Source organism: Hipposideros armiger, unplaced genomic scaffold (assembly GCF_001890085.2).
Source record: "Hipposideros armiger isolate ML-2016 unplaced genomic scaffold, ASM189008v1 scaffold_221, whole genome shotgun sequence".
Classification (NCBI taxonomy): Eukaryota; Metazoa; Chordata; class Mammalia; order Chiroptera; family Hipposideridae; genus Hipposideros; species Hipposideros armiger.
The window spans coordinates 2607883-2627988 of NW_017731571.1; the positions used below are offsets into that span (position 1 = coordinate 2607883).

Here is a 20106-nt window from a genome sequence, read left to right on the forward strand (position 1 = left end):
AAAAAAAAAAAAAAAAAAAAGTTAAAATAAGAAAGCTATTCCTGTATTTATGCGGGCTTTACTTTTCTTTTTTGAGGTGGTATATAAAACAGTACTTTTGAGCCTTATTCTAACTTCCTCTGACCCCCTCATTTTACCAAAAAGAGGGGTTTAGTCCAGCTGCTGTGAGGGTCATGTGACCGGAACTGAGAGCAGGGGCTGGTCTCCAACTCCCCCACCTCAGTCCTCAACACACTCGTACAACATGTCTGATGCTCGAGGACACAGGTCTAAAAGCTCCTTTTCTTTTTCCATCTTTTCTGACTTCTAGAATGTCAAGTTTGATCCCTAGCTAGCATAACACGTCAATAAAATCTGCTTTTTTTCACTGGATTAATAAAAAAATCGCTGTTTCATAACTATCTAAATGATTGGGGTGTAAATTGTTCCTGTTTGGGAACGTCTTTGAAAAAGCAAATCATCTTTATGATATATAGGGATAAAACCTTTGATGCCCCTTTAAAAGTACAGTAGGCTTTTAGGAATCTTATTTCCACAATTACTGAAACAACCGAATCTGAGCTTTCATATTACGGGGAGAAGATTATTAAAAAAGGCAAAGGAGCCATTCCTTCACTTTGGGAATGGGTGGAATGCGAGGATTTGGTTGAAGAACGTTGAAGAACGCCCCGCCCCGCCCATGCCTCCACCAGCCTGCAGATTCCTGCCTCACCGACTGCAGGTTCCTACCTTGTAGCTGGAGATTTCAGCCACTAGAGGGCCCCAGATTTGCATAAGAATTAGAGATAGATCATTCCCTTTTGATCCTCCTTTTTTGATGTTTGATTTGTCCTCATTTAAAAGACATAACTAGTTCATTCCTCCAGCCTGCAAACTATCCAAAGACTAACTCTGATATAAATATTAATCACTGCTTTTCAGCCCTATCTGAAATCTGTGTGGTACCAGTGATTGTCTGAAATGCAGGGACATTTTTAAAGGGGGAAGAAAAAAAACATACAGACGATTGGGGCACATGGTTTGCCTGTCCCATATTTGACCCAGCCCTAACTTCTGTGAACCTATAGGACTAGTTCTCATCAGGAAGGTCTGTCAGATCAGTGCCACTGAAACAGCCATCTCGGGCCAGTGTTCCCTGCTGAAAATGTGTGGGCTTGTGGCAAAAGGGGTGGACATTTCCCTGGTCAGCCTGGCAAGCGCACGTCATGGTGGCCCTGGCCAGGCCTTGGGGTTAAGAGGTTAACACAGTGCCACTCACTGGTCTCTCAGCCTCAGACTAAGCAGATGTCCAGGCTCTCAACATCACAGCCCTGCAAATAGCACTTGGACTTGGCAGATGTTAAAAGCGCTGACAGTTGTTTGAATTGCATAGGCAGTAATTTATTTCATGTGTAGGACCAGACGTTTCACTCCACGGCCCTCTGCAGCGCAGGGCGGTCTGCGGTGAGTCAGGAGGGTCGTGAGATTGCAGGAGGAGGGAATGCATTTGGAAAGGCCTTTTACCCTCCTCAGCTTGTTGAACACCAAGTAGGAAATCTAAAGGGACAGGAATAATACATTAAAGTTTCAGTGCGTGTTATTTTTTAGTTATCCATCATTTGCACTCTGTAGGCTAGGGCTGGGTCCAAGTACCATGTGGGCTCAATTGAAGCACAGTTTCTTCCATATTATTTTGGTTACTCTGTAGTCTTTGGAAGTCCCCGATGATGACCCCGCCAACACATCCAGAAGCAAGATTTCAGTCTCTTGGAATGGAGGAATTCTTTGAAGGCCGTTCAGGGGGAACGGGGGCGGGGGGAACATTACAATAAGCAGAATACTATGCTGTTCCCGAACCCTTAGGGCAAAATGTGTCTGGTCAGTTAATGCACTCATGTAGCAAAACAAGCCTGGGTTGGAGGCTGGACATGCCTGGGTTGGAACCATATCTCCTGCCCCTTTGACACACACTGTGACCTCAGTCAACCAAATCCTTGGCCTGCGTGTGCCTTGTTCCTTGCCTGTCAGATTGGAAATAACGGCAGTTTCTTAGAAGTTGTTGTACAGATCAGCAGAGTATATGGTAGACTACAAAGTGATTAAAGATTCCACAATTTGTTTTTTTTCTAAGTCAGTTTTTCATTCCCCAAGTCAGCCACCAGGAAAATGAAATGATGATTTAGATAATGTTGTCATGGCTTCAAACATGTGGGAGCTTCTTTTTGAGAAGGTCCTCAAAGACTTTTTAGTGCATTATTTTAATAAACCCAACTCACAAGGCTGAATTTTTAATTTTTTTTAAATTCTCTCAAATTATTTGGAACCCAACTGATTAAAAAGGTAGCTGGTCAAAATGCATAGCTACTGGTCCACATGAAAGGTGAAGAGGCAGAGCTGGTTCTAAGACCAGTTTGCAAGGAAAATTACAGTGAGATGACTGTCCATCTTCAAGAGATGATGAACTAGAAGTACCTTTTTATTTAGGAATAAAAGTACCAGCGTGCTTATTTTTTGAAAGTTTCATTTATAGATGCTTGGTTTGCGAGCATAATTCATTCCGGAAACAAACTATTGGCATTGCAAGACATCGCTCGTTTACCAAGTTAAAATGTATTAGAAATGTTTGCTCATCTGGTGGAATACTCACAAGCCATGTTACTCGCAATCAAAGGTTTTACTGTACTTTGAAATCTTTTAAAGCCCTACTACTGCGGCATGCAAATATTAATACTAATTATATCTTTTAATGATTTAATTTTGTTAGATTTTTTTTCTTATCAAAATAAAGATGACTCATTCAGAATAACAGGAGAAAAGATAAATCTTAGTCATATAGACTGAAATTCAGATGAAAACATTTAAAAATAATTTAGTGTTTGTTTTCAAGTTTATGAACTAGCCCTTGTAGCATGTAGAGTACTGTCAAACACCACAGATTATAGAATTTAGGGCTAAATGAGTGCTTGAGCCAAATGAGGCCTGTCTTAGTAAGATTCTGACTCCAGTTTCCAATGGTGTTGGTTTCTTTCCCCCCATAACCAAGCAATGCTGACACCAGCTGGGTGTCCTACAATTTAACTCAATTCTGACACTGTCTACACTGTCTACCTGGAGATAGCATCAGATCCCACGGGCTGAAGTCTCAGTCCTACAAGACTGCCTCCCATTCCCACTTCAGATGCCAGTAGAAAGTACACCCCTTCCTTCTGACCAACTGGCTATAAATCAAGCGTTCCAACAACCCCCTCCTTGGGTTAGATTAATTTGCTAGAGTGGCTCACAAAACTCAGAAAAGCATTTTACTTACTAGCTCGCTGATTTATCACAAAAGGATATATCTCAGAAACAGGCAGATGAAAGTGTATGTCGGAAGGAGCACAGAGCTTCCATACCCTCTCCCAATGCATCACTCTCCCCAAATCCCCACATTCCACCAACCTGAGAGCTCTCTGAACCCTGTCCCCCTGGGTTTTTATAGAGGCTTCATTACAGGTGATTGAGTTCAAATGCCCATGACCAATGATTTAATCAGCCTCCAGCCCCATTCCCCTTCCTAGAGGTCAGGGGGTGGAGCTGAAAGCTCCAACCCTCTAATCCCATGTTTGGTTTTCCTGGCACCAGCCCCCATCCTGAGATGCTTCCCAAAAGTCACCATATTAATATAATAAAAGACACTTTTATGGCTCTCATCACTTAGGAAATTCCAGGAGTTTCAGGAGTCTGTGCCAGAAACAGGGGCAAAGATCAATAATATATTTCTTATTGTAAGTCAGAATATCACAGATAGATGAGGTGGCATTATACCAGTTTTATAGAATGGTCGTTTGAGGTCTTACCTGCTGTCACATAGCAGGAAAGGAAAGGAAGGCAATGGGGTGGGGGGAGGCAGGGAAGGGGGGAATGAAAGGAAGGAAAGGAAAAAAAGATATTGGGGAGAGGACAGGTCCAAGTCAGAAGCCCCTGCCCCCTTTAGGGGGTCCTTTTCTTCATGGATTCCTTTTCATTGTTTGACTGAATAGACAAGTATAAGGTGTAATTATGTATAAATTTGTAGCTATAAATGGATTCTTGTTTAAGTACCTGAAATTTTTTTCTTTCACCTTCTTAAAAAAACCTTATTATTGGGGAATGTAAATCCTCATCCAACTCCCAATTAAATTTTTAAAAGAAATAAGGAACCTAATCCAAAGGGCCTTTGGGGACCATCATTCCAGTTTCTAATATGAGGAATAAGGAAAGGAGACCAGGCTACTTGACCGGAGTTAACCGCCAAACTAGAGCGGATGTGCTGCTTAAAAATACACTGTCTATGGCTATGCATTAATCACATTTAAAAGATCCAGCCCTTCAGGCTCTGCAGAAGGGCAAGGATCTAATAATTTTCCCCCCCCCCAATTTTTAAATCGTTGGAGCAGCAGTTCAAATGAATTTAATGATCACCACTTTTTTGGCTTTTATCTTTACCATGTTTGTCCAACTTAAATGCCTCAGACTTCATTAACTCTATTCATTATAATAGAGTTAGCTGGAACAGGGTCATGTTCATGAAAATAACCTTCACAGATTATAACACCCAAGCAGCTTTATATCAAGTCACACCATAGTTGAACTAAAGTAGGTTAGGTGAAAATGTCAGTTAATTAGATTCTTTTTTTGTGTATGGCTTTCCCCTGAGGACAGTTGAAGTAATCATTTTTAAAACGGGTTTGTAGAGAATAGTTTCTGTATTAAGAAGATAGATTAGAAAAACCAAGCCCATTTGGAAGAAAAGAACAGGGCTTAGAATACAGGAAGAGAAATAATGTTAAACATCATCTTTTACCTGTAATGGAAAGGTATGCTATTAAGAGATGGTCAGTGTTTCATAGCTTTAAGTTTTTAAATCCGTTTCTGCTTTGTTTTCTGCAAATAAAGTTACTATCCAGCCTTTGTCATTAAATGTTATTTTATCAAGTGACCAGAAGGGGTCACTAGCAGACATTCTTTTTCTCTGGGGACCGGCTACTTTTTATCTCCATGTTCTCAGCCCAAGGGCAAGGACAAAACACAGCTATTCCTTTGGTGGAATGATGATGCCTCTTTTTTCTGACAAGTCAGATTTAAAGCTCTGCATGTCAATCAACTTAAAAATCTTTGGGAACATCTTAGAAAAGGTGCTCCTATATTCTTTTTCCAGACATGCTTAACTTTGTGTAGAATAAATAAAACTCAAAAAGATTAAAATTAGGTTCCTGTGGTCATTTAGTGGACAAAGACTTCTAACTTACCTCAATTATGGTTCTATTACAAGTAAGCATTGGACACTGAACTGTGTGGTTGGTATGTTTTCCCCTTAGATTAGCACTATTGAAGAAGAGCGGTGAGGAAGACTGGAAAAACAGACTTTCCAGAAAGCAGGAGTATGGCAAAGCGTCTGCCACGAGCAGCCTGCACGTACAAGAAGTGGAACAGTCCCTCAAGAAGAAGGTAATGTTTTCCATGTTAGGAAAAAGCATTTGAACTAACATCACGCTTGGAAGTGCATCAAATAGTCAAGCATGCGTAACTTCACTAATCACTGCTCTATGAGGCCTTAGCACTTTCTTGCCGTTTGAGTACACATTTAACATCTGTCTCACAGCAGCTCAAGTTGATCAAAAGGTAAAAACCTTGACATGTTATACAACTGGTAACAGTACAGCCTACATAAATATCAGCAAGCAAGTTCCTAACTTTTGATGTGTGTACCGTTACTTAGGCTTAAATCCTTCTTAAATACAGTCTGAGTTTACAATGTTATTAAAGCCTTTCTAATGAAAAACGTTAATTGACCTAACAGTTGATAAGTTGCATACGAAGGATGGAGGTAAATGTCCTCTGGTGATGTTTTACAATGAGTAGGGATGCCTTTTCTTGAGAACATACAGGAAAATATGTTACAAGTTGAAATAAAATTGAGTAACACATTGTTATCAATACTGGCTAGGATTTCATATGCAAAAGTATTGATGAGTTGTTAAACTACTAACGTAATGATGACCAGCTCTTGACCACTTGGTACATACTTTCAAAGCAGGTGGTGGCTTTCCTGCTGCTTGGCCCTTTGCAAATGTATTTGCTGGCTGGAAGCAGGAGATACCTGTGACACATCCACGAGACAACTTCCAGAGTCAGAAGTCTTCAAACAGAAAAGAAAATGAAAAAAAACAAAAAAACAAAAAACTTTCTGCCAGCTGATCACTTGGACCCCTTCTAGTTCTAAAACAAGCATTTGTGAAAGAGAAATTATGAATATGACCTTTATGCTTTCAGAAACTGACGTAAAAAGGAAGTGTGCACATAAAACTGTGAGGTGGGCGTTCTGACACCATTTTATATAGTATTTCTGTGTCTCCTAGGTTACATTGGAACGAACAGTAATTTGAATTCTCCCTTTTGAGACATACGTGATAGTAAAGATAATGACTAAAAATATTTAGTCCTTGGCCATGAGTAAATTTCTCAAGTATACTAACCTATGAGTTTTGGATTTGTATATGTGTGAAATTTGAATTTTAAGAATGAGAGCCTGAAGTGAAAGCAAACTGGGTCTTTCAAATAATTCATCCCCAATGCCCCCAAAAATTATTTTAAAAGGTCTTGAAGTCATTGGTTCAAAAATAATGTTAACGTTTAGCTCTTGCTGGCCATTTTGGAAGATGCAAAAAAGCCTTAGGAGCTGGCAGTCCCATATGGCCAGGTGAACATTAAAATAAAGCTACAAAGCACAAAGCTAGGTAGATTCCTCATGAATAGAGGAATGAGATAAGTGCTGTTCCTGCTTCGAAGACAGAGGTCATCTGAGGCTGTGAAAACCAGAGGCCGTGAGTACAGGATGAGATCTGAACTGCTGGAACACTTGGCTAAGGTTTTTAGAAGGCAAGAAATGTAAGAAGGTGACTGCCGTGGCCCCTGGGGTGGAAACTCCAGTCAACGGAAGCACTGGGGCTCTAGGCGTGACTGGGGCTAGCGTAGGAAATGATGTCTCTGGGCTAGTGGACGCTGCATATTCTGCAGCAGTAGTGAACTCACCCTTCCACTCATTGGTGACCTAGTTCACTTTGGCCTGAGACAATCAGCTCTTTGAAGTTAAAATAAGACTATCTATTTTAGGCTTGTGTAGCAGACATTGGAGCATCTCAAGTTCTGTTGAGGTCAAGCGGTTTGCACATGGCCTCTGATAAGCCCTTGGCTTGAAGTCTTTCCAAGGGCCAGCAGTATATTTCAGTTACACCTTCACTGTGTTCAGATGTGAGGTGCCTTAAACCTGATCTGTCTCAAGACGGCCCCGAAACAGCTGAGGAGGGCTTAAGAAATCACCACTGCTTGTTGGGTGTCTGAGTGCTGCCCTGGAGAGCGAAGGACAGCCATGACATGGGGTGCATGCAGATGGGACCTTGCTGCATGGGCTGGATCTAGACTTGCTTATGGAGAGCTGCTCAGGAGCAAACACCAGAACCTTCCATCATTTCCACCGTGGTGGAAAGGAGCTGGTTTTACAGCCAGGTCATCACTTCCTGTACAGTTTCTGAATTTATCAAACAGCATATATCCGCGGTTACCAAACATTCTACAAATTGTCCTCCTCAAGCTTTTGTGTGTGATCAGCCTAGTCCCGTGAGTGGCAGCCTGTGGGAATGCAGATGAGGCAGGAAGTAGGGAGGGGACTCTGTGAATGGATCCCATTGACCCTATGAAACTCCTTGCTGTCCAATAAAAATATAATGTGAGCCACATAAGTAATTTTGGGTTGTCTAGTAACCACGTTAAAAATGTAAACATTGCCTTGGAAATCTATAACTGTTCCGTTTCTGTCAAAGGGTTTGTCCCCAAACAAAACAAATTTGTGGCACTCTAATCAGCCTCTCACTTGAGCTCCTATGGTAAGAAAATATCCTTTTGGCCCATGAATAGATTTGGGGAACTAAGTTAGGGTTTTCTTTTCCCTACTAAAAGATCAGTCATGCCTCAGAGAATATGTAATTTAACAGCAGTTCCTTGCTTTCCAAATTTATCCCCTAATATCAAGATTGATGAATCGGAGCCTAAGGGCACACTAATCATTTACAGAGCTGACTCTGTGACAAATGGCTTGGGGTCTTTCTCTCTCCTCTCTTGTTTTCACTCCCTTGCCACCCTTCTTTTCTTCTTTTTTCTTTCTCCCACTCTTGGCCTAGCCTAGGGCAGCGCTAACCTAACTTAAACATTTTTGCTTTTGTAGCATCTATGATTCCTTCTAAAGACAGTGCAGCCATTTGGTTTGTAGATTTGGCCTGGTCCACACTGTGTGGAATGTGTGTACCAGAGCACGATCTGTGGACCGTTTCCCACAGAGTAACTTACTCCATCAAAAGACTGAGAGAAATTAAATGAAGCGAAGTTTGAAAGATGTGATTTGGCAGGAGTCTCTTTGTCACAACTAAGTTGCAGTCATTTATTTTCACCAAACAATTCTTTTAAATTCCAACCCCATTTTGGCATATTTGACAGTAAGGCCTAGACAGCGAATCCCATGCCCTTTTGTTAAGATAATCACCCAGGATATCAGACTTTTCCAAGAAATAAAACCCTTCGTGGGGTTGACCATTACAACCTGATTTTCTGTCTACTGTGCTTACATAGGATCAAGTCAGTGAATCAAGTTAAGATCTATGAGGTCCCTAAAATAAGTCCTGGGAAATTCAAGGACGGTAAACCTGCCACCTGCATGTTCTAATTGCCTGCTGTCACTGGGATTCCAATTCACAATTTAGGGGAATGAAATCAGTGTAAAGATCAAGGGCAGGAAGAAGAGAGGGGCTCAGATTAAAGGTCACCCTCCTGCTGACGGGTATGAGAGCACTGGGCCTTCGTGCCACCACCCGCTATGAGCATGTGCATGCTGCTAACTGAACCCAGGCACAAACACTGGGAAATGACTGTGATACCCAACTCGACCCTGCTCTTCTGATACTCTGCAATGTTACCTGTTTGTTTTAACCTGTAGGAAGAAGGAGGATTTACAGATGATAGTGCCGTTTCTAATCTGCTTTGGGTAAGCCTGACTCTAACATAGGTGTCCTCTAGATTATAGCCAGTTACTCCACCATGTGTACTTCTCATCAGTGATGGTTCCCTGTGGGCCCCCGCCCTGTTTTGTTAGGTTTTTTTGTTTTTGTTTTTTTATTCCTGAGGGAAGATGCCACTTTTATCCAGAGTGGAGAGCTATCCTGTCTCCTGAATTTTTTTTTAGATCATGTAATGAAAAAAAATGTTAATTTTAAAGAAGATATTTTATGGTAAATGTTAAAAGTGTTGATGAAAGCCATGGGTCCCCTCTCTGTAACTGAATATCTTCTATAAACTGTAGTAATCTTGCCATTAATTCAGCTAATTACTACACAAAGCTGACTCGGGTATATTTACTGCGCTTGCGTGGATTTATTTCAGCGTTCTAAAAAAATAAAAACAATAGGAAGGACTCTTTTGAAAAGAGAACTGAAATTGCAATGAGTAAATTAACATCCCATTAGAGAAATCATTGGTTTTGTCTCTCCCCTTCCCAACCCTGCTCTGATAAATCTTCTCTTTTCACCTCTAATCCTCTTGCTTTGCTCTATAGGAACCTGTATATGCTTCTACTTATTCTCCTGCTATACCTGCTGCCCATAAATACCTGTCTTTTGTATCTATTAATCAGGTGAGGAAAAGCTTACACATATTAAGCCTCATTGCAATTTCTGAACAGTAGGAAAGAAGTTGTTTCATTTGGGAAAGTAACTCTTTTGCTGCATTTGTGTGTGTGTGTGTGTGTGTGTGTGTGTGTGTGTGTGTGAGAGAGAGAGAGAGAGAGAGAGAGAGAGAGAGAGAGAGAGAGAGAGAGTGTTTAATCAGTTCTCCATATATTTAGAGTCAGTCACACATATCACCTCATTGATTCATACTTTCAAGTAGACCTGATGATATTCATTCACCTCATAGTCATGAAACTGGTTGAAGAAGAAAGTTTCCCCTTTTAACCTCCAAGCTTTACATCCTAAATCGAACCAGGAGTCCGAGAAATACACCGGAGGGTTTCTTGCTCCAGCTCAGCAATGATGCCGTCTTGCTTAGCTTGATAAACAAGAAGGATGTGGTGGAGGCAGTGTGGGGTGTGGAAGGGACAGGGAGGAAGAGACAGGAAGGAAGAGGCCAGTGTGGCATGAGCTGCTTGCAGTGGCTCTACTTAAATGAGAAACCACAGGTCTCCTGCCCCCAGCCCTCCATCTCCATCCTCACCTTACCCCATCTGAACCCCACCCAGAGGGGAGACATGGCCTGGGCTGAGGGATTCTGTTAGTGCATAATACGCAATAGCTTCTAAAGCTAAAAAAAAAAAATCAATGATTGTTTTCTATTCCCTTTGGAATGTCCCTGGTGTCAGAAGAACTGAAAAGTGGCTGCATCCACTTTGCCACGAACCCCAGGTTCTCGTCTCCCTCCATCTATGGAACGTTGTCCAGTGACTTCTCAGGCCCTCTGTCTCCTCACCAGGACTGGGACCTCATTACCTCCGAGGTGGCCTCTAGTAAAATTTTCATGACGGTACCGTCCCTTTAGGACTGCTAGTAACAAAACAGGTCTTTGAGTTTGAGGCACAGGATTTCAAATAGGAAATTGACAGAGTGCTGCCAGAGAGAGGCATCTTAGGGTCCTTCTGTCTTCATCTTACATCTTCAACAAACAGAAACTCCCCGTTTCTACTCCTGAAGGTGGACTTTTCCCCCTCACTCTCCTTGTTTTTTTCTCTCTGAAGTTAGGAACGCTGGTCTGTGAGAGCCCAGCTCCACACAGCCAGTCAATGTCCACCTAAAAAAGTGGCTGAAATCTGGAGCAAACTTGCTGTTCCATCACTAAGGGGAGACATGAGTTGTTTCTTCTAAATAAGTCAACTTTAAAAGATACATTATTAAACTCCTTAAATAAAAATAAAAATTACATATTTTAGATAGATAGATAGATAGATAGATATAGATATATGATACACTTCTTTAATAGACTTTAATTTTTAAAGCAGTTTTTGGTTCACAGCAAAATTGAGCAGAAAGTACAAAGGTTTCCCATATACTCCCTGCCCCCACACACATAGCCTTTCCTACTGTCATCATCCCTCCCACCAGAGTGGTACATTTGTTAAAATCGGTGAACCTACATTGATACATCATTATCCCCCAACGTCCGTGGTTTACATTTGGGTTCATTCTTGGTGGTGTACTTTCTATGGGTCTGAACAAATGCACAATGACTTGTAGCCATCATTACAGTATCATATAGAATAGTTTCACTGCCCTGAAAATCCTCTGTGCTCCGTCTATTCATCCCTGTCTCCCCCAATCCTTGGCAACCACTGATCATTTTACTGTCTCCATAGTTTTGTCTTTTCCAGAGTGTCATATAGTTGGAATCATACAGTATGTAGCCTTTTCAGATTGGCTTCTTTCACTTAGTAATATGTACTTAAGCTTCCTCCATGTCCTTTCATTACTTGATAGCTCATTTCTTTTTAGTACTGAATGATACTCCTTGTCTGGACATGCAATAGTTTATATTTATCCATTGTTTACTGAGGGGCACCTAGCTTGCTTCCAAATTTTGCCAATTATTAGTAAAGCTGTAATAAATATCCAGATGCAGGTTTTTGTATAGCTGTAGGTTTTCAGCTTATTTGGGTATCAAAGAGCTCAATTACTGGATCATATGGTAAGAGTATGTTTAATTTTGTAAGAAACTGCCAAACTGTCTTCCAAAGTGGCTGTACTGTTTTACATTCCCACCAGCAATGAGTAAGTTCCTGTTGCTCCACATCCTCGCTAGCATTTGGTGTTGTCAGTGTTTTGGATTTTTGCCATTCTAACAGGTGTGTAACAATGTCTCATTATTGATTTAATTTTCATCTCCCTGGTGACATATGATGTGGATCACGTTTTCATATGCTTATTTGCCACCTGTATATCTTCTTTAGTGAGGTGTCTGTTCAGATCATTTTACCATATTTGATTGGTTGGTTTTATCATTGTTGAGTTATAAGAGTTCTTGGTATATTTTGGATAATAGTCCTTTATCAGATATGTCTTTTGCAAATATTTCCCCCCAGTCTGTTCCTTGTCTTCTCATTCTCTTAAAGGTGTCATTTACAGAACAGAAAAGTTTATCTTATCAATTATTTCTTTGACAGGTCATGACTTTGTGTTGTATCTAAAAAGTCATCACTGAACCCATGGTCATCTAAACTTTCTTCTTTGTTATTTTCTACAAAGTTTGTAGTCTTGTGTTTTATATTTTAGGTCTATGATATGTTTTCAGTTAATATTTGAAGGATGTGAGGTCTGTATCTAGATTTTTTTTTAATGTGAATGTCCAGTTTTTCTATTTATTGGCAAGACTATCTTTCCTCCACTGTATTGCCTTTGCTCCTTTGTCAAAGATTAGTTGAGTATGTTTGTGTGGGTCTATTTCTGGGCTCTCTATTCTGTTCTGTTGATCTATTTGTCTATTTTTAATTAATACCCACACTGTGTTGATTACTATAGCTTTCTAGTAAGTCTTAAAGTCAGGTAGTGTCAGTCCTCCAACTTTGTTCTTCTTCAATATTGCATTAACTATTGTGGATCTTTTGCTTCTCCATATAAATTTTAGAATAAGCTTATCAATGTCCACAAAATAACTTGCTGAGAATTTGATTGGGATTGCATCAAATCTACAGATTAAGTTGGAAAGAACTGATACGTCCACAATATTGCATCTTCCTATTCATGAACATGGAACATCTCTCCAGATATATTTTTTTTAAGTTTTAAAAATATATTTTTACCAGGGGCAATCTATGTTTTATCACTTCAAAGTTAAAATGTCTTCCAACTTCTATATTTTTACTTCTTGACAGCCTTCCCAGATAAATATTCTATATACCAGTTATGTGGCACTAGCTTGTCTGTGTTCCCAGAGGTCAGGGGCGTTCTTTCCTCCAACAGTCCTGGTGTCAGTATTCAGTAATGCAGAGGCTCAGAGAAGAAAATAGAGCATTTAAACAGCATGCCAGCTCTGTCTACATGGACTAGTTGTCTCTTTTTCAAGCTTCCACACAATTTCTTCTTCCTCACATGCCTCAGAGCTATACCAGTGTAAGATTTCCCTTAACTTCCCTCCTTTCATTTTAGGAGCTGGTAGTTGATGACAAGACCATGTAATGGTCACTTTCGGGCCTAGGCCCACTTGGGATCTTTTTCATGTTTTGTTCAGGCCACTTGAGGGTAGACTAAGCTCACTTAAGGCAGGGACAAAGCTAAATTTCTCTAACAGTGTACAGAATTCTAAGCGGTGGTAGCATTTTTGAAAACTGAGAAGCACTTGATTGTCACTTTGCCTTATTCCTGTTACTTCACATGTGCTTTTATAATGTGCTATGTAAAGCTAGATCACAATGTTTTCTATCCACAAAGCTCTTCAGTTGTGGGAGAGTGTTACCCTGAGTCTGCACTAATCCTGGTAATACAGGTTAGTTCTTCTCTCCCTTGTATCACCTCCCTGTGTCAGAAACATTTAGTAAAATCTGCGCTATGATTCTTCAGTCTAGTTAACCCATGAACAATGTCGGGGTTAGGAGCACTGAACCCCCACCCCCGTGCAGTCAAAAATCTGCGTGTAACTACTGATAGCCTACTACTGACCAGAAGCCTTATGGATAAAATAAACACGTGTTTAACATACATTTTGTATGTTAAATGTATTCTTACAATAAACTAGAGAAAAGAAAATACTATTAAGAAAATCATAAGGAAGAGAAAATACATTTACAGTATTTATCGAAAAAAAATCCACATCTAAGTGGACCCATGCAGGTCAAACCTGTGTTGTTCAAGGGTCAACAATGTAAGCAGCCTGAAAACACTCTTGCAGATTGATCCTTTGCACAGCTTTAAGCTGTGTTCTGACAAGTCTCTGGTCATCCCAACCACCCTCCTCCCTTTCCAGTTGTTTCACAGCCTTCTACACACACACACACACACACACACACACACACACACACACACACACACACAATTTCCCTCCCCTCTCCCTCTCCATCTCTCCACACCATATTCATGGAATCTATACTTGAAAGAATAGAAGGATAGATAGGGTAGGACTTCTATTTATATTCTGACAACTCTCTCTTACTATTCCAGTCAGTACTAAACATCATCGGCTAAACCTGGATAAACCTGGAAAATGGCACAATACTATTACAATATGTATTATGTCCTTCTCTAAACAAGGAAAGAAAAACTTAGAAGGGAAGATCAGAACAACAATGAAGTTTTAAGATAAAAAAAAAAAGGAAAGTAAATGACATAGACAAAGATGTCTATGTCTATCTTACTCGTTTTCAAATTTTGAGTTCTATAATTTAATAGCAACTTGGGATATACATTTTAATTAGATTCTCTAGTACATAGACAAGCTATACATTCCTTACCCCATTCTAGAGCCATGTAAGGTGAGGTAGTGGGAATTTGTGGGCCCTAAATCAACCCACTAAGCAGCAAAGTTAAGATGAAACCTCCACAGAAGCACAAACATTTATGTGTAATGTTGTCATTTAGAGGGGAACGAAAGAATGCACCTTCTTAACACAGGTCTGGCAAATTACTGGAAGCCTTAAAATCTAAAACAGCTGTATCATTCCAGGACTGGGAGCTGTCACAGTTTCCCAGGGGCTCTAGGGGAACGCTAGAGTTTTGGAAAATGGAACTGCTGATTCGGGAATACCATTCCTCTGAGTCAGTAACCACACCCACCCCCACACCCAGGACTTTGCAGATGTGATACTGAGTTTGCTGCAGAGCTGGGGTGCCTGGACCCCTGGAGAGGCAAACTTTCTTGGCACTTTATATGTTTTCTCAAAATATTGTAATCCAAGTGCCATATTAATTTGATTAAAATTCACTCCTGAAACTTCATTTTCAAAGAAAGCTGATTCTCTTCCATGAATTTTGATGAGGTCTTCCTGGCAAGCCAATCTCATGGTTTATTTAATAAGGGTATGTGATTCAGAAAGTTACTTTTCTATAACCTCCTCATCCCATCATGTTAAGTAAGAGATTAGTTTTCAGCCTATGAATTTGGGGGGGCGGGGGAAGGGGGAGAGCACCACAAACATTCAATCTATAGCAGACTTCCATAACCACAATATAGTGATCAAGATAAGGAAATTTAATATTGATACAATGTTTAATACAAAATTATATTTCAATTGTCAATCACCCCCCAATAATGTCCCTTTTAGCCGCACCCCCACTCCATCTAGGATCTGAGCCAGGATCACGCATTGCATTTAGTTGCCATGTCTCTTTAGAAAAAAGTTTTTAACCTAATTTAGATGACCAAGGATCTCAGAACCAGTTCTTGCTATGATTGCTCTGCAGAAGAATTCTGCAAAATCAAGATTCATAAACTAGATGATGGAGAGGTCCATATCCATGGCTTAAGCCAACTTTTGCCAGTGCAGACATGGTTTTACACGGCTGCAAAGGAAGGAAAGATGCCTCTCCTCTATTACCCTCCATCATTTCAGGGCCTCAAGGAAGAGACCTGTGCTCATCTCTTCTATCTTCCTCCATGAACCCGGAAGTTATTTCCTATTGGTCAGTTAAGGGAAGCTAATCTGCCGTAGTGGATGGAGTCATGAAGGAAGAATCACCAGCCCTAGGATGTAGTTCCCCTCAGGGCTCTCCTGGTCCCCGCACTGTGTCAGTGGAAGGCCTGACCATCCCTTGGATCTGTGTTGACTTCTTATTCAAGGAAAAATTCCTGTGAGGGAAGAGGAGCTGGGAAAACTGCCAGAAGTAATTAAGAAGAGTTCAGCTATAGTTTGAAAGCAAATGCCTCAGCAGAAATGGCATCCTCAGTCTAAGAAGATCCTGAGGTGAAAACAAAAGCACAAACCCAGGAAGGAGGCCACCGCCATGGTTAGAGCCCCTTCCTGGAACCACCTTGAGGTCGACAGCCTAGGGAAGCTCTCTCTGCCCTGGGAGGATGCTCTCCTCTCTTCCTGCCTCCACACTGGCTCCCACAGCTCCTGCCCCTCTCCCCTGCTGCTTGTCCTGACCCATGCCTCCCACCCCAGAGGGGTTTTATAGTGAAAGGGGCGGTCGAGTGAGGAAGCAGGGGAAGCAAAGTCTGTCCCCGCTGACATTGGAGGACTTCCCGCCCACCTTCACCCTGCTGCCGTCATCCATGTTCTTTCCCTTGGCCATGCACCTCCTCCGTGCTGGCCCCAAGGGCTTTGAGCTCTCTCCTCTGCCTCCTTCTGGCTCCTCAGCCTCTCACCGCAGCCCCCTCACCCTGGTCCAGTTCTGTCCTGGTTTCCCTCGAGTCCACTCCAGCATCTTCCTCTTCAGCCAAAGGAGTGGCACCGATGGCTTAGAAAGTGACGAGGCAGGGATTTCCAGAACCCCAATTAGAAACTTTTGAAAACATTTTTTTTTTTTTAGGTAAAAATGGTATATAGGTACGTTATAGCTAGAACACCGTTCATCCTCAATGTCAGATGTATTATGACCTAAAGTTCTCATCCATGCACCTGGTTACCTAAGTGCTCATATAACATAGTTGCTCTAGGAAAAAGCATGTCGAGTTCCAGAAAACCTCATAGTACACCTTATGCCTAATCAGCAGTCCCTACTTTGGAGTTGCCCCTGTTCCTTGTAAACTTAGAGGATAACGTTTTCTAGATTGATTGTGTTCTTTGTGATATGTATATTTATAAAATTTCCTCATCAACTGAATTTAACCAGACAGGTAAAAACAGAGCAACTTTAAAACACTAGGAAGGTTCATTTCACGAAGGCAGTCTATTTTTGTTTATTTTTACAAATTATCATTCTGATGTTCCAGTGTTCCAAACAAATGAGTGAAAAGAAAAAAAAAACCTGCTAAATTGTAATGTAAACCTTCAGTACTGTTGATGGTGATCTCTAACTCAAGCTGGAAATAGGGCAGCCAAGCCTATTTCAGATAGAATAGTTATGCCCAGTTTGGGACAGTGTAGTACTCTTTTATGCCTTTTTTTTTTTCAGCTCATGACATGCTGCAAGCTAAAATTCACAACTCTCTCATTTCCCTCTCTTATTTTCTCCTTTGTACATGTTAAAAACAGCGGGTCACAGAAAGTCGAGAGAACCAAATGACTATTGAAGAGAGGAAGCACCTCATCACGGTGAGAGAGGAAGCCTGGAAGACAAAAGGCAAAGGAGCAGCTAATGACTCCACACAGTTCACGGTGGCCGGGAGAATGGTGAAGAAAGGTCAGTGTGCGAGCGTGCGTGCATGTGTGTGTGCGTGTGTGTGTCTACACGTGTGTACATATGTGCATGCACGCTACATCGCCCATGGAGGGTAGCGTATGACAGCTTGGTTAAAACAATCACACCATGCTCTTTTTTTTCATTTTTGATCTCATTGAAATTGTGTGAATGGTTTTGGGGTAGGGTTTTTTGAGATAATCCTATTGAAAATTTTTTATACATAACATCATCTTCAGTGTAAGAAGCGTAATTCAATTAGTCACATTTCAAAACTTAGCCCTTTGGAAATTGAGCTCAGGTTTCAAAAGCAATTGCAAATCTGCTAACAAATCTTAGTCCTTTCCCATAATTACTTTAAAATTATTTCCATTTTCTTGCCATCTGGCAATCAGTTAACCCAAATTAGCCTTTCTCAGTGAAGATGGAGTTTATCGCTTCTCCCTTGTAGGCTAATTCCTAGGTCCCTTTCCATCAAACCAGAGTTCTCTGGCTTAGAAAGCCTGATTTCCAGGTATTTTTTAATAGATGTTTATAAGATATATCCAATTACAAGCAAGTGAAATTTCCCTGCAGATGGCCATTTCTCCATCTGAGCTCTTGGAACGGATTTGAAGTCTTTATCCAAAGATTTATGAAATGGAGGAAGCACATAGTTAATAAAGTCACCAGAGACCTTTGAGCCTCCATATCCTGTAGGAAATGGTTAGAACGTGGGGTCTCTTTGTCACATATATACACATTATTTAAAAGCAAATTGCCTAACTTAGTGATACATGTTTTCACATTCACTTAAGGTTAACTCATCATCAGCTTTCTAGGCTTATCTTTCCCTTTTCTCAAAACCTCGTCCTAAATAGTGCCTGCCTCACTGCAGCCTCACACTGCATATTTGCAGAAGGGAGGGAGGGAGGGAAAACCCCTGAATTGTGATTAGCTCAAATCTTGATGGAAGACCCACCCTACCAAATGCTTAACTAAGCTTGGAATTGTCTAAAGGTAACAGCAGATAATATACTCTAACAGAATGAGGTAGCATTTGAGTATTTTCTTCACCAAATCACAAAACTGTATAATCATGTTAAACCCCTTTAACATGAGCCCCAGCCCTGTGTCAAAAACCTCAGATCCTTAAGACCCACATTAGTTAAGAAGAACTCAAGCTGAGCACTTGAACCAGAGCTCAGATCTCCCAACCTCTAGCCTGGGCTTTTATCCTGATGACATTTTATTTTGGTTTCTTTTTCCTCTTCCATCTTAAAAGTCACAATTTATTTGTAAGCGGGCCCTTACCATCAAATCCGACTGCCCTTGTCCACAGCAATGTCAGAGGAAGGAGGTTTGCTCCCATGCAGGTTTGGAGAGCAAGGTCCAAGAAGTTCCTGTCCCTTAGTGGATGAGTTTACTCTCACATTTTCATGAATAAATCAGGGATCTTCGTAATAAAACCTGAATGAAACAGGTGCTATATGGCTTGCTCAAGACATAATTTTCTTATACTTTTCATCTAATGAAAAAAAATACACCCTCTTTTTCTAATATTTGTTACCATGTAATGGGCTATGTGTTTCACTTGAGTCATGAGCTTTTTGATTTGCAGTAATATGGCATCCAATGTACACTCGCCACAGACTAAAAGAGCTCCCTCCACTGCAGCCACCGATTGTCCCATCTCATCTGGTTACAATGGCACATTTCGCAGCCGCGAGTTACTGCATATCAGAGAATTGCCAAGAGGCACGCTGTACCCTGCTTTTCATTCCCTCACCCCAGAAAATTCTGTCTCCCCTAACCTCATTAGGATTTTCTCCCTTTTTGACATTCCTAGAGTCTCTGTAACAATTAATACTCCACAAGGTTTCTGTGGTATTCTAGTATTCTCCTGGAAGAAAAGTACTCCTTTGACTACGAATGATGTGAAAATGATCCCGAAGAGAGTGGGTAACTGATTATTGCATGTAGAATTCATTGGAAAGAGGAGTGCTTTGTTTTGTTTTAACATTGTGTAATTTAAATCCATATGCCTTCCACCGTTGCAGAAAAATCCTTGTCCCTAGCTGGGAAAGAGACCGCCCACTGCCAGGAGCTCTCCAGCGTGCTGCTGCCTCAATGGGCAGCAGGGGGCGCCCTGACAGTACAGACTACCCGGTTTCCTGGTTGCCTTCTGAGTCAGGCCTGTTTATTAGCTTCAGAGTGAATGACCTCTGTGCTACTAAACCTTTCCATGTCTCTTGTGCATCCTTTAGTCAGCAACGATTTACTGTCCCAGCCTGTGATACCAAATTTTACCTTTCTTTATTATCTTTCAAGGAAGTTTACCTTCTCACTGATAGAAACCCTTTGCAGGTCGGTAACTGAAATACATTTTTAAATGTTATTGACATCATCAAGCAAATATATGCACGTATTGAGTTGTACTTCTAGAATATCACCTAAAACTTTGAAGTATATTTCAGTATTTTTCCTTTAAATGTTCATGCTATAATAATACATCCTCCTCCAGTTCACAGAAAGAAGAGCATGTGATACTGATTTACGTCTTGTCCTGCTGTTGTTCATTGAGGGGTGTTTGCCATCTAAGGATTTCACATTTACTACAGAGAACGTTGTGAATACAGAGAACATTAGCATCTCATTTTGTCCTTTGCAAATACTAATGACTTCCCATTCTAATCCCTTCTACTTAGGTTAGGAAAAAAACTATTCATCTTTGATTTAATTAAGGTTTCTTGTTCCAGCCAGGTAGATACCTTCTTGATGCTGGAATTCCTTTCTTTCTCTTTCATATGGCCCTTACCATGTCTCCCTT

At 40.9% G+C, this 20106-nt stretch overlaps 1 protein-coding gene across 1 annotated transcript in view; it reads left to right on the forward strand.

The window, feature by feature from the left end:
* The window catches only part of LOC109389100 (supervillin-like), a gene marked incomplete at its 3' end in the record, with an annotated part of 129530 nt that extends 112216 nt beyond the window's left edge, over positions 1 to 17314 (forward strand). The window contains exons 17-20 of the mRNA XM_019654389.1: positions 5316 to 5445; positions 8984 to 9031; positions 9599 to 9676; positions 17153 to 17314. Coding sequence (XP_019509934.1) covers positions 5316 to 5445; positions 8984 to 9031; positions 9599 to 9676; positions 17153 to 17314 — 418 coding nt within the window. The remainder of the gene's footprint in view (positions 1 to 5315; positions 5446 to 8983; positions 9032 to 9598; positions 9677 to 17152) is intronic.
* Between the last annotated feature and the right edge of the window lie 2792 nt (positions 17315 to 20106).